This window comes from Palaemon carinicauda, chromosome 9 (assembly GCF_036898095.1).
Source record: "Palaemon carinicauda isolate YSFRI2023 chromosome 9, ASM3689809v2, whole genome shotgun sequence".
In the NCBI taxonomy this organism is placed as follows: Eukaryota; Metazoa; Arthropoda; class Malacostraca; order Decapoda; family Palaemonidae; genus Palaemon; species Palaemon carinicauda.
The window spans coordinates 146,752,100-146,765,501 of NC_090733.1; the positions used below are offsets into that span (position 1 = coordinate 146,752,100).

The following is a 13,402-nucleotide window of genomic DNA, read 5'->3' on the forward strand; positions in this document are numbered from 1 at the left end:
TGTGGCTATGGCTCTGGCTGGAAACGAATAGAGATATAACTGTTAACTGAGGTTCTGTAGGAGTGTAGATTTTAATTGTGACTCCTAAACATCATTAGCAAGTAAGAAATGGAACCTGCTTACTGTTCTGGTATTCGGATATAGTGTATCAAAACTAGGCCTAGTCTGTCCAGTTTTTTTTTCGTTTCCACTCAATGAGGGAAATAGTAACAGTAATACCAAGTAATTGCAGCTGTTAACTGAGGTTCTGCAGGAGTGTATATTTTAATTGTGACTCCTAAACTTCAATAGCAAGTAAGAAATGAAACCTGCTTACTGTTCTGGTATTCGGATATATTGTATCAAAACTATAGTCCATTTCTTTTAGCGATGCATATTTGTACCGACTCGCAGCGGTGCCCTTTTAGATCGGAAAAGTTTCCAGATCGCTGATTGGTTGGACAAGATAATTCTAACCAATCAGCGATCAGGAAGCTTTTCCGAGCTAAAAGGGCACCGCGGCGAGTCGGTGCAAATATGCATCGCAAAAAGAAATGGACTACAGGCCTAGTCTGTCCAGTTTTTTTCGTTTTCACTCACTGAGAGATATGGTAACAGTAATATCAATTGAAATAATAATTTTTATAGTCATGAAATATCTTCAATTCTTCTGGTATTGTTATGATATTCTAAAATATTACATGAAAAAATTACCCTTTACGAATAAATGATTAGCTATCGTCTTCCAAAGACTGATGGAATTTGCCTTCAGGCTAACTTTATTGAATAGATTGAAAGTTACCCAAAATAGCTTATTCTAGGAGAAAGACACTCCAAAATCAAACCATTATTCTCTAGTCTTGGGTAGTGCCATAGTCTCTGTACCATGGTCTTCCACTGTCTTGGGTTAGAGTTCTCTTGCTTGGGGGTACACTCGGGCATACCATTCTATCTAAATTCTCTTCCTCTTCTTTTGTTAAACTGTTTTATAGTTTACATAGGAAATATTTATTATAATATTATTACTGCTCTTAAAATACTTTTCATTGTTTCCTTTCCTCACTGGATTATTTTCCCTGTTGGGTTCCCTGGGATTGTAGCATCCTGCTTTTCCAACTAGTGTTCTAGCTTAGCAAGTAGTAGTAATAATAATAATAATAATGATAATAATAATAATAATATAAAGTGCCATTAAACTGAACTCCCTAAACTGAACTAAGACTAGACTGGCCTATTGTGGCAAACTCAATATAATACGAAACTGATTCCCTAGGCCTAGGGTATACTAAAGGGGATAAATTCAAATCTCATTATAGAAGGAAATTACTAAACTCACCTTTGATCTCTTTTTGCTGAAGGGTGCATTCAGATTTCCCCATAAAACAGCTGATGATAGCTTCAACGGCCGTGCGATCGTTGAAGGCGTTTTCAATAGCCGCTATTCTGGAGGGCTGAGGACCGGCTGGCAAGGCACAGGTGGACATCACTAGTGCCACTGCAATGCTCAATAAGAATTGATTCTTCATTTTACGTTCTTTGTAGATCCTACGAAGAGAGAGAGGGAGAGAAAACATTAATTACCGGTGAATATTTCGTTTTGTGAAACATAAAGACTATGAAATAAGATTTTGTAATGTAATTTTATTTATGAGAGTGAGAGAGAGAAAACAGTAAATACCGGTGAATATATATATATATATATATATATATATATATATATATATATATATACATATACATATATATATATATATATATATATAGATATATATATATATATATATATATATATATATATATATATATATATATATATATATATATATATATATATACAGTATATATATATATATATATATATATATATATATATATATATATATATATATATATATACATTATATACATATATATATATACAGTATATATATATATATATATATATATATATATATATATATATATATATAATATATATATATACATATATATATATATATATATATATATATATATATATATATATTTGTGAAACAAAAAGACTATGAAATAAGATGTTGTAATGTAATTTCATTCATGAGATTGAGGGAGAGAAAACATTAATTACCGGTGAACATTTCGTTCTTTTGTGAGACATAAAGACTATGAAATAAGATTTTGTTATGTGATTTTATTCATACAGAAAATCATTAATGACCTGTTCAGAAAACTTTTATATTTTTTGTTACATAAATTCTATTGTAATCCTAAATGAAGAATATCTTCATTATTCAAACTCGATTTAAAATCATCTTTCAATCATTAAAGTAATTGTACGAAAAAGTTAATCCTTTAAATCAACTCAAAATCATAGGTAAAGTATAAGGAAAATAATTCAAGTTATTATTTCCATAACTATTTAACAACTTAAAGGTGGCTTATGAATCCCAGAGGCCAAGGATAGGAAAATATCCACTCTCCACCCAAGCTATATCAGGGAGAGCTAGGCAATGGCCACTGATGACTTAGCAGGTAGACCTATATACTCCCTACTAAACCTCTCCCAGTTACTCATACATCCCAGAGGCAAAGGACAGGAAAATATCCACTCTCCACCCAAGCTGTACCAGGGAGGGCTAGGCAATGGCCTCACTCCCGTCCAGCATATTGCCACACAGGAGTGTTCCCAGTAGGTTACCATAACCATAACTAGTCACATAAAAGCCTCTATGAAATTAATATTTTAATTTTAATGTATTGTATTGTATTTACTTGTATGATCAAAACACAAACATGAAAAATGAAAAAAAAAAATGTTGAATTGAAACTGGTATAATTTTTCAAGTTACCGGCATTTTTCCTTTACGATTAAAGTTATTCCAATGGATTTAAAAAGTCAAATTGAATAATGTGTCATTACTATACCATTATAAATTTACAATGGATATAAATAGATATCTTCAGAGTTAGCTTCTTCGTTCATTATTATTAGTGAGAAAAATTTTTTAAAACTTTTTAGAATTTTCGTATAGTACAGAAATGATCCTAATCAATATCAAGTATATAAGGTAGCTTGATTCACCAATTAGCTATCAACCAAAAGAAGTAATCCAGGTTTTGTCTAGTAAATTTAGAAAAATTACATTGAATTGATAGTTTTAACAAAATACAGCATTCATATAATCATATCAATAAAAACCTAGACTAAATTCTGCTAATTGTTCCATTTAATTTACTGTAAATTCACATCTAAATCGAACACAAATAGATTTAATATCTTCATCTGACTACCGGAAGTATAATTTCTAGTTTTGATAAACGTCTGCGATCATCTCACCCCTCAAGATATCATTCCACAAAAGAAAATCAATTTCAGCCATAGCCTAAAATAACCCCAGAATCAGAACTCACCTTTTGGTCAACACATGCAGCGAGAGAAGCGACAAACTTGCCCAGCTCCAGCGCATCCTCCGATCTTATATAGTGGCTAAAGTCCGTCTTCAGTTCCTGGAACTGGGCTAACCGCCCGGTTCTGAGAAGCTGAGCCCAATTCACAGGATGAAAAATCTCTAGCCCATTAGCCAGGATGCTACGCCATGCAGATGCACTGTACACTAGAGCTGGTCAGAGCGTAAGATGGAGTTCAACGGCTTTCTGGCAAGTTGATGTAGAAGTGACTATGCTTTTCTAGACTAGATAACAGTTAGTGAACAAATAGATAAGCATATATTAATCTCAGAACTTCACTAAACAATAGAGAGAGATGGAGAGGGAGGTGAAACCCCAAGAGAAGACTGAACGTACGATACGCAAGAGAATCCAGAGCATTATATAACAAACAGGTCAAGGGGTTCTTTTAGCCCGAAGACGTTGTTGGATCCCATAGCAACCAGTATTCGCGGAACGCAAAGAAGAGACGTTTCGCTTGTCCCGCCAGAGGCTTCTGGGAACGATTTATGGCTCCAGTGAAAAGCCTCTGATGTTGAAGCTTTATATTCTATTAAAAAAAAAAAAAAGAAAAAAAGAAAAAAAAAAAGTACTAGGCATTGATGGATATTACGCCTTTGACAGCTGATATGCATTAGATTGAATATGATATGATTAATATCATTGAAAAAACAAAACCAGTTTTAAAATAGCAAATGCGTAAGGTAAATTCAAAGCAGCAGTGTCAGGGAAGCAAACATTTTGTAGCGTAAGGTGTAAAGAAAAATATTTGCCCAGTATTGGCAAATATTATCTTCCTCTTAATACGCACTATTATTTTGCAATTCTATTACGAACATTTTGCTTTAAAGGAACGTTTTAACGTATCATTTTTTTTTTTTTTTTTTTTTTTTTTTTGCTTATAGGTGTGTATTCCATTTTTCAGTCTGAGAAAGGACTTACATTGTCTATGCTAATTATTTTTTTTTTTTTTTTTTCAAGAAGACCATTCACTGCTGCTTGTTCCTCTATACAAGTGATACCCCGCATTTTTTTTATATTAGAATTTATAGGTAAAAGTCTTAATTACCATGAGTTTAATTTTAACAATATCCAGGTGTCTCCGATGTTCAATGTTCATTTGTATATTTTTCATTTTCTTGGACTGACAAATATCGTTACGTAATAAAAAGGTATATATTCATTTGCTTAAGGAAATGTGAATATACTGTAGTTTTGCCTTCCTGAACATAGATATGAATCTCTAAAGCACAAATAATTCCTATCACCAAACCTTTTATTTTGGATTAAGAAGAGACTGAAATAAGGTTTTTAATTTAATTGATATTTAAAGTTAGATCAACAATTAATTGAATACATAAATAAGATTATTTCTTATGAATAAATAAATTATAAAGATAACTATGTTTTACGTAATAAACTCAATTAGGTGACCTGTTTTATTTATGGATTAGTACGCGCTCTCTCTCTCTCTCTCTCTCTCTCTCTCTCTCTCTCTCTCTCTCTCTCTCTCTCTCTCTCTCTCTCTCTCTCGTTCCGAGAACCAAGTCGCTTTTGATACATTTGAAATGAGGATGATTGAGTTTGCAAGTTGACATTGCAAAATGAGACCACTTCCCATGTGATTGATAGGCAAACACATGACATAATACATCAACATTAAGTTTTCAAACATTTGAGTTTTCAGTTATGGTATTTAATCTCCTGGTTTTCCACCTGGAATATGTTTCTATATAATCAATGCAATCAACGATAAGAATACAATAGTTTTAAAAGTCAATTTATTATTATTATTATTATTATTATTAATATTATTATTATTATTATTATTATCATTATTATTATTATTATTATTATTATTATCTAGAACGAATTCCGAGAAATCCAAAACTTTATTTATCATTCAAATCTTCGTAAAATGTAAGCTTAAAAAGTAAGTGTATATATAAATATATATATATATATATATATATATATATATATATATATATATATATATATATATATATATATATATATATATATATATATATATATATATATGCGTAAATAATTCTTCATAGTGGTCAAAGACAAGTGCATTTGGAAATGAAGAAAAAAAAAAAAAAAAAAAAAAAAAAAATCAAACTGTATTTTCAAGACAATCAATTCTGCTAAGAATAAGCTATTGAAAGACCCATTTTTTGCAAATAAGTTTCCAGTTTTCTATGATAAAACTATGAGAGACTCAATTATTTATAGAGGATCTGACTGGTGAGTAGTATGTGAAAATAAAAACCCAAAATGGTATTCATTATCATGTGCGTGTATGCGTTTTTATCATTATTATTCTTACTTGTTAAGCTACAACCCTAGCTGGAAAAGCAGGATGCTATAAACCCAGGGGCCCTAACAAGGAAAATAGCCCAGTGAGGAAAGGAAACGAGGAAAAATAAAATATTTTACGAACAGTAACAACAGTAAAACAAATATCTTTCCTGTCGAAGAGAGCTGCAAAGGATTCTTTATGCAAAATCACCTTAGAGCGAATCAAAACATTGGCATAATATTTAACATTGCGCAAGAATTTCCAGTGGTCTAGTTTGCCCAATGAAGGTTTCCTTCACAATAGCTCCGTAAGAAAAATGTTTACGTGAAATAGGAACGCTCATGACATCTTTCAACAGATTCTGTTATTGTCAAGTCGTTGACAGTTTCTTGCTGTCAACATGGATCCTGACGGAAATCCTATGGACAATTTTGGATATTTTTTGTCAATATTTTTACCACGTTAGGCTTCGCAATGCCTTTTTATATCAAAGCTTAAAGTCAAGTTTGCCTTACAAATCATCATCGTGATGTCTTCGTCTAACAAAACTTCGTAACATCTTTTCATATCAAAGCTCTGTCTGGGTCCTGAATCCCGGACATCCTCTCTCTCTCTCTCTCTCTCTCTCTCTCTCTCTCTCTCTCTCTCTCACTCTCTCTCTCTCTCTCCTCTCTCTCTCTCTCTCTCTCTCTCTCTCTCTACCCTTGATCCAACTTCAAATGCGTCTGAATGGATTCTGAAACATCATGAGCAGTTTGAACAATCTTATTTACGAAAGGAAAATTTCAAGGAAGTTACACCTGTAGAAGGACGATTAGACAGAAAAATGTATTTTTTCGGGCCATAATAAAAGTGACAGAAGTGTTCTTTTAACAATTATGGAGTGAAGAAAAGAAAAAAAAAAACGTAAAAGGAAAGCCATAAATAAAATAGCAATTGAATAAAAAAAATCAATGCACAAATGAATGAAAGAAAATTATCAAATCCAAGTGATTTTTTAAGTGATTTAGGCATTGGGTTATTGCAGTATAAGATAGCTTTAAACATTTTCACATTAACATTTACATAATATATAGCCAGATGACTGTTTTTTTTTTTTTTTTTTTTTTTTTTTTTTTATTATAGAAAAGGGTAAGAAACGCTCATCTAATTAGAAAATAAGGATTTTGACTTCTAAATTTGGATCACATGAGAATTTTAAAGAAAACGAAGCACTAACATTTATTATAAACTATATATCTAGTAACAACCTGTTGGGTATCTGTTGCCCTACTAAGAGAAAGATCAAAGAAGGTCACATGATTGGAAGTCTTATGACGAAATAGGAGAGTTCGGTAACTAAAATAACTGCTTGAGAAGATAATGCAAGTATTGCACAGTATTGATATACATCTTGAATTACCAAGGCATTGCTCGTTCTATGGTGATTTGCTTTCAAAGGCAGCTTTATGGTAATACAATAAATTTTGTGGGTAACTACTATACCACACTAGTAATAAATTCCAAGTTTATACATGCCTTCTTCCAGTCCGTGGTCAGACACTCTCACCGCTGGTCGCTATGTAAGTATTCAAAATGATGATACTTTACTTCAAGCTTGGGTTAACTACTTAACGTCTCTCGAATCGTTAAGAGCGCATGCGCTAAATTTCGTACAGAAAACTAGTTTACACTTCTCATTCTTATTGTATTTTTCCGACTTTGTTACTTCTCGTAATAATTATAATTCTATTAATTAAATTGAAGAATCGACTTCATGTTGATGACTCTTAATATTGCAACGCTAGGTCAACACGAATTAGGTTTACTCAGATTGACTGCCATCAGATTTAGGTTTTCCGTGAAGGAAGAAAGTCCTGCTAAAGGAATTATGCTATATGGGATCATTAAGATGATATTATGAACTTCAAGACGATGTTGTATAAATCCAGAAAATTACCATGAAGATTGTTTAGCATAAAGACAGTGTATGAAGAACAGCAAATAAGTTAAAATAAGTTATGCATTGGCAACTTTTAAAATACTAGAGAAAGAATATACAAACAAAATAATCTATATAACGAATTCTTACATTTTACGATAGAATTTTTTCCATAAACAGAGTCCTCTTGTTTGAGGGTACACTCGAGCACTCTTCTATCTTATTTCTCTTCCTCTTGTTTTGTTAAAGTTTTTAGAGTTTATATAGGAGATATTTATTTTAATGTTGTCACTCTTCTTAAAATATTTTATTTTCCTCTTTTCCTTTCCTCACTAAGCTATTTTCCCTGTTAGAGCCCCTGGGCTTATAGCATCCTGCTTTTCCAACTAGGATTGTAGCTTAGCAAGTAATAAATACTGTAATAATAATAATAATAATAATAATAATAATAATAATAATAATAATAATAATAATAATAATAATAATAATAATAATAATAAGCGTTTGTTTTATTACTAGTCTTTGAATTGCATTCAACTTATAATATGGACTAAACATAGTGTATATTTACTATCGAGTGGCGACCAGGCTAAGTACCGGCGCCAGATACAGCACTCTATAGGAGGAGAAATCAATTAAAAGTTATTTGATCGGTTGTAACGCCAAGTTACAAAATTCAATGTAATTTAGGTGAGTAATTTTTATTCTACTTTAATGAAGTTATCGTTTCCACACTAGAAGATTGATTGATTGATTGATTTAAAGTTTTCAGGCATCCTGACATCTAAGGTCATCTACGCCTATCACGCCAGAAGAAAGGACCACAAGAGATTTGGGGATGAATAAACGAAGCTTATAAGGATTGACAAAATAAATTATCTTATGTGAAAGCTGAATATTGTTACATCAGTTATATATTTTGTTATATCAGATATATATTTTGTTATATAAGATATATATTTTGTTATATAAGATTTATATTTTGTTATATCAGATATATATTTTGTTATATCAGATATATACTTTGTTATATCAGATATATATTTTGTTATATAAGATATATATTATTATATCAGATATATATTTTGTTATATAAGATATATATATTATTATATCAGATATATATTTTGTTATATCAGATATATATTTTGTTATATAAGATATGTATATTATTATATCAGATATATATTTTGTTATATAAGATATATATATTGTTATATCAGATATATATTTTGTTATATCAGATATATATTTTGTTATATAAGATATATATATTGTTATATCAGATATATATTTTGTTACATCAGATATATATTTTATTATATAAGATATATATATTATTATATAAGATATATATATTGTTATATAAGATATATATATTGTTATATCAGATATATATTTTGTTATATAAGATATATATTTTGTTATATAGGAGATATATTTTGTTATATAAGAAATATATTTTGTTAAATCAGATATATATTTTGTTATATCAGATGTACATTTGTTCCAAAAAAATATAAGAATAAAACATGAAAAAGAAACACAATCACTCGTTGGTTGCTCGTCGTACAGTGATTCCATTAAAGGTTTAAAGGTAGCTTGTGAATGACAGAGGCAAGGGACAGTAACGTCGCCCTATCAAGCAGGACAATGCCCTAGAGACTGACCATATTACATATGATCAATGCCCAAGGCCCCCTCTCCACCCAAGCTAGGACCAAAGAGGGCTAGGCAATGGCTGCTGAGGACTCAGTAGATAGATCTATAGGCTCCCCCAAACCCTCCATCCTCATCTCACAAGGATGGTGAGGTTGCTGCGACCAAAGGAACAAACGAGTTTGAGCGGGACTCGAACCCCAGACTGGTGATCACCAGTCAGGGATGTTACCACATCGGCCACCACAACCCATGTAAGCATAAGGACATTTTGCCCTCATCAATCAATAGGAGAAATACAAGTCTCATTACAAAGCTTCCCGGGTCTCTGCAACTCTCCCATTTTGCAAAATCCACAATGATTAGCCACATAAAAGAAAAAAAAAAAAAAAAAAAAAAAAAACACTACGCCGGTACCCAAGAATACCAGGAAATAATAAGTAAAAGAAAAATAAGAAAATATTGTAATTGGTTATAACTTTAAGACCATAACAAGAAAAATGTACCTTTATATAAACGAAATTGGGGCTAAACCACACTTTACTGCACATTTCTCTTACTAAGACTTAATCTTTTAAACTATTCCCTGCCATAAGCTATAACTACCCTCATTTTTTTCACCCATATAAAACACTAATCTAACCTTCAACTCCCATCTTCTCTCTCTCTCTCTCTCTCTCTCTCTCTCTCTCTCTCTCTCTCTCTCAGGCGTAGATGAATGGGACGGAGAGCAGCCAACGATGGTAAATATATGGTAACTAGAACAACCTTTTATTATCTAAAATATGGTCTGTACCCAGAGGCCCTTAGTGATAAATGAATGTTTGGAGGATATCTACCTATTCCCTTTAGTCTTGTGTACTCAACGTCTTCAGGTTTACTAGCAGAGATGAAATTAAGCTTTGTAAGCTTGTAGTCATGACTTGACGTTGGTGGGGTATTAAAGCCAACACTTGTTGTTGGCACGGGCCTTTCCCTTGGTTGGCCCGTAGTCATGACGTGACCTTACATTTCTTGAGAAGTCGCATAAAATACACCAATGTGACTTAGAAATCCACGGGATACTCTTATTTAAGATTATTATAAACAGAGATAGACATCAATATTTTATCAAACAGAAAGGGGTAAATATGTCTACTTTTTTGTTAGATATCACTAGTTTTGCACCACATGAAATATAAATGAAGTATCTCATAATTTTAAGCTTCAGTTATTATTATTATTATTATTATTATCATTATTATTATTATTAGCTAAACTACAACCCTAGTTGGAAAAACAGGATGCTATAACCCCTAGGTCCCCAACAGGGAAAATAGCCCAGTGAGGGTAGGAAATAAATAAAAACTACATAAGAGGTTTAATGACAATAATAACATTAAAATGATTATTTAATGTATAAACTATAAAAACTTGAAAATGATAGGAGGAAGAGAAACAAGATAGAATAGTGTGCCCGATTGTACCCTCTAGCAAGAGATCTTTAGAACTCAGGACAGTGGAAGACCATGGCACTACCCAAGACTAGAGAACAATGGTTTGATTTTGGAGTGTCCGTCTCCTAGAAGAGCTGCTTACCATAGTTGAAGAGTCTCTTCTATCCTTACCAAGAGGAAAGTAGTCAATTGAATAATAACAGTGCAGTAGTTAACATCTTGAGAGGAGAAGAATTATTCAATTGAATAATAACAGGTATTTCAGAGATATAGAAATTGACCACTAGGTAGATTTCGGAAGTTCAAACGTGAAAGATATTTCTAACTTTGTTATTGTTCTTAAAATATTTCATATTTCTTAGCCATTACTTATCCTATATGGTTTATTTGTTTCCTTATTTCCTTTCCTCATAAGGCTATTTTCCCTGTAGGAGCCCTTGGGCTTGTAGAACTAGGGTTGTTGTTTTAGATATCAACAACAACAACAACAACAACAATAATAATAATAATAATAATAATAATAATGAAGGAATATGCACACTCATATGCAATATGAGAGTCAGCACTTTCTTCGCGTCACTAACTTCAATTACAACAGCCTTATGCAATACAATGATTTACATTTCGTTAATATAAAAAATAACAGGTCATGCATGAAAGTAACACTTTTAGAACTATAATATAATATAATATAATATACAGTAATATGATATGATATGATATAATCTATGGGAATTTCATACCACAATGACAATGGCCGTGATTCAGAGTGAAGACATATAAATGAAGACCTTATTTTGAAGAGAAAAAAAAAATAGACAATTAACATACGATTTTACAGATCATTAGTTTTGTTTTTTCTTATGTAATAATTTCATTAACTGTGTGTTCTTGGTTTTACGAATACAACGACAACAACAACAACAAACACAACAACAACAGTAATAATAATAATAATAATAATAATAATAATATTAATAATATCACTACAAACTTCGCCCAGTTAGAGAATATTCCGGTTGTCTTAGGCAAAATCACCCTTACAAAACAAAATTGTGAACGTTTATGTGAATCACCCGTAGATTCAACCGTTCATCCACTGATGACCATTACGCATCTCGAAATCTTTTCAAAGAAATATTATAGATCAACATTTCCTATTCTTTCATTGCAAATATAACCGCCTCTGAATGATAAAAAAAATAATTATTCCTTGTTTACTGTTTTCTCTAAAAACATGATGAAAAGAAGGATAATGATAATGAAAATCCAAAGGTAGATCATTCGTAATATGTGGAACCTTGTGTTGCAAATAGATGAGTAGAGTATTAATCATGGGAGAACATATTGATAAAGAGGAGGAAAGAGAGTTAAAAGAAGGAATTCCTGATGGTTAGATTAGGTTAGGTTAGGTTGTGTTAGGTCAGGTTAGGTTAGGTTAGGTTAGGCTAGGTTCAGGTTAGGAAATAAGAAAGGGCAGTTGAAATATTGTAACACTTTTATTCTCACCTGACATGATCACTCAGAACTGCTTCCAATGACATTTCTTTCTTTTTCACTTTTATTCGTGATTTCGGTTTCCCTTGTATGGCTACACTACCCAAGGTCTATAGATTACCTTGGACATTATGGCAGCCATGAGCTAAATGCCGTAACCTCTGCCGGTAAAAGGGTATATAAACAGGACAGCAAAATGGAAGTTTCTGTGTTTAGCTTCAGAACTGTATCCTTGAAAATGCGGTATAAACGAATTGGAAAAAGGCTGTTGTAAAAATGATGATAGATAAAAGTGCATTAGCATCCGGTGAAAAGCCAACACACGCACACGCACACGCACACACATGTACTGTATATGAATATTAAGTTTTGTTTTTAGGTGATACAAGCCATATTTTCATCCGTATATGTTGATAGTCATTGTATATTCATCTCTCTCTCTCTCTCTCTCTCTCTCTCTCTCTCTCTCTCCTCTCTCTCTCTCTCTCTCTCTCAGTAAGGATATCCACATTTGGGAGGTGCTAGTGTTTCAACAATAATTTGGCACATTGAATGAGTACTATCTCTCTCTCTCTCTCTCTCTCTCTCTCTCTCTCTCTCTCTCTCTCTCTCTCTCTCTCTCTCTCTCTCTCTCTCTCAGTAAGGAAATCGAAACTTGTGTGGTGTCATGGTGTTAGTGTTGACACATAGACAAGTATCTCTCTCTCTCTCTCTCTCTCCTCTCTCTCTCTCTCTCTCTCTCTCTCTCTCTCTCTCTCTCTCTCTCTCAGTAAGGATATCCACATTTGGGAGGTGCTAGTGTTTCAACAATAATTTGGCACATTGAATGAGTACTATCTCTCTCTCTCTCTCTCTCTCTCTCTCTCTCTCTCTCTCCTCTCTCTCTCTCTCTCTCTCTCTCTCTCTCTCTCTCAGTAAGGAAATCAAAACTTGTGTGGTGTCATGGTGTTAGTGTTGACACATAGACAAGTATTACTCTCTCTCTCTCTCTCTCTCTCTCTCTCTCTCTCCTCTCTCTCTCTCTCTCTCCTCTCTCTCTCTCTCTCTCTCTCTTAAAGCGCATAGGTACCGATATGATGAATTTAGAACACGTCGTTCTTATGTACGTGCAAGTATTGAAAAGTAAATTATACTTACATAAAAAAATAATTTAATTTTCAATATTCATACGTAAAT

At 32.2% G+C, this 13,402-nt stretch overlaps 1 protein-coding gene across 1 annotated transcript in view; it reads right to left on the reverse strand.

Moving 5' to 3' along the window:
• Positions 1-3,554, reverse strand: part of LOC137646916 (uncharacterized) — a 3,784-nt gene extending 230 nt beyond the window's left edge. The window contains exons 1-3 of the mRNA XM_068379988.1: positions 3,370-3,554; positions 1,316-1,524; positions 1-17 (exon numbers count right to left, since the gene is read on the reverse strand). The exon at positions 1-17 is cut by the window's left edge and continues 230 nt beyond it. Coding sequence (XP_068236089.1) covers positions 1-17; positions 1,316-1,524; positions 3,370-3,425 — 282 coding nt within the window. The 5' untranslated portion in view covers positions 3,426-3,554. The remainder of the gene's footprint in view (positions 18-1,315; positions 1,525-3,369) is intronic.
• Between the last annotated feature and the right edge of the window lie 9,848 nt (positions 3,555-13,402).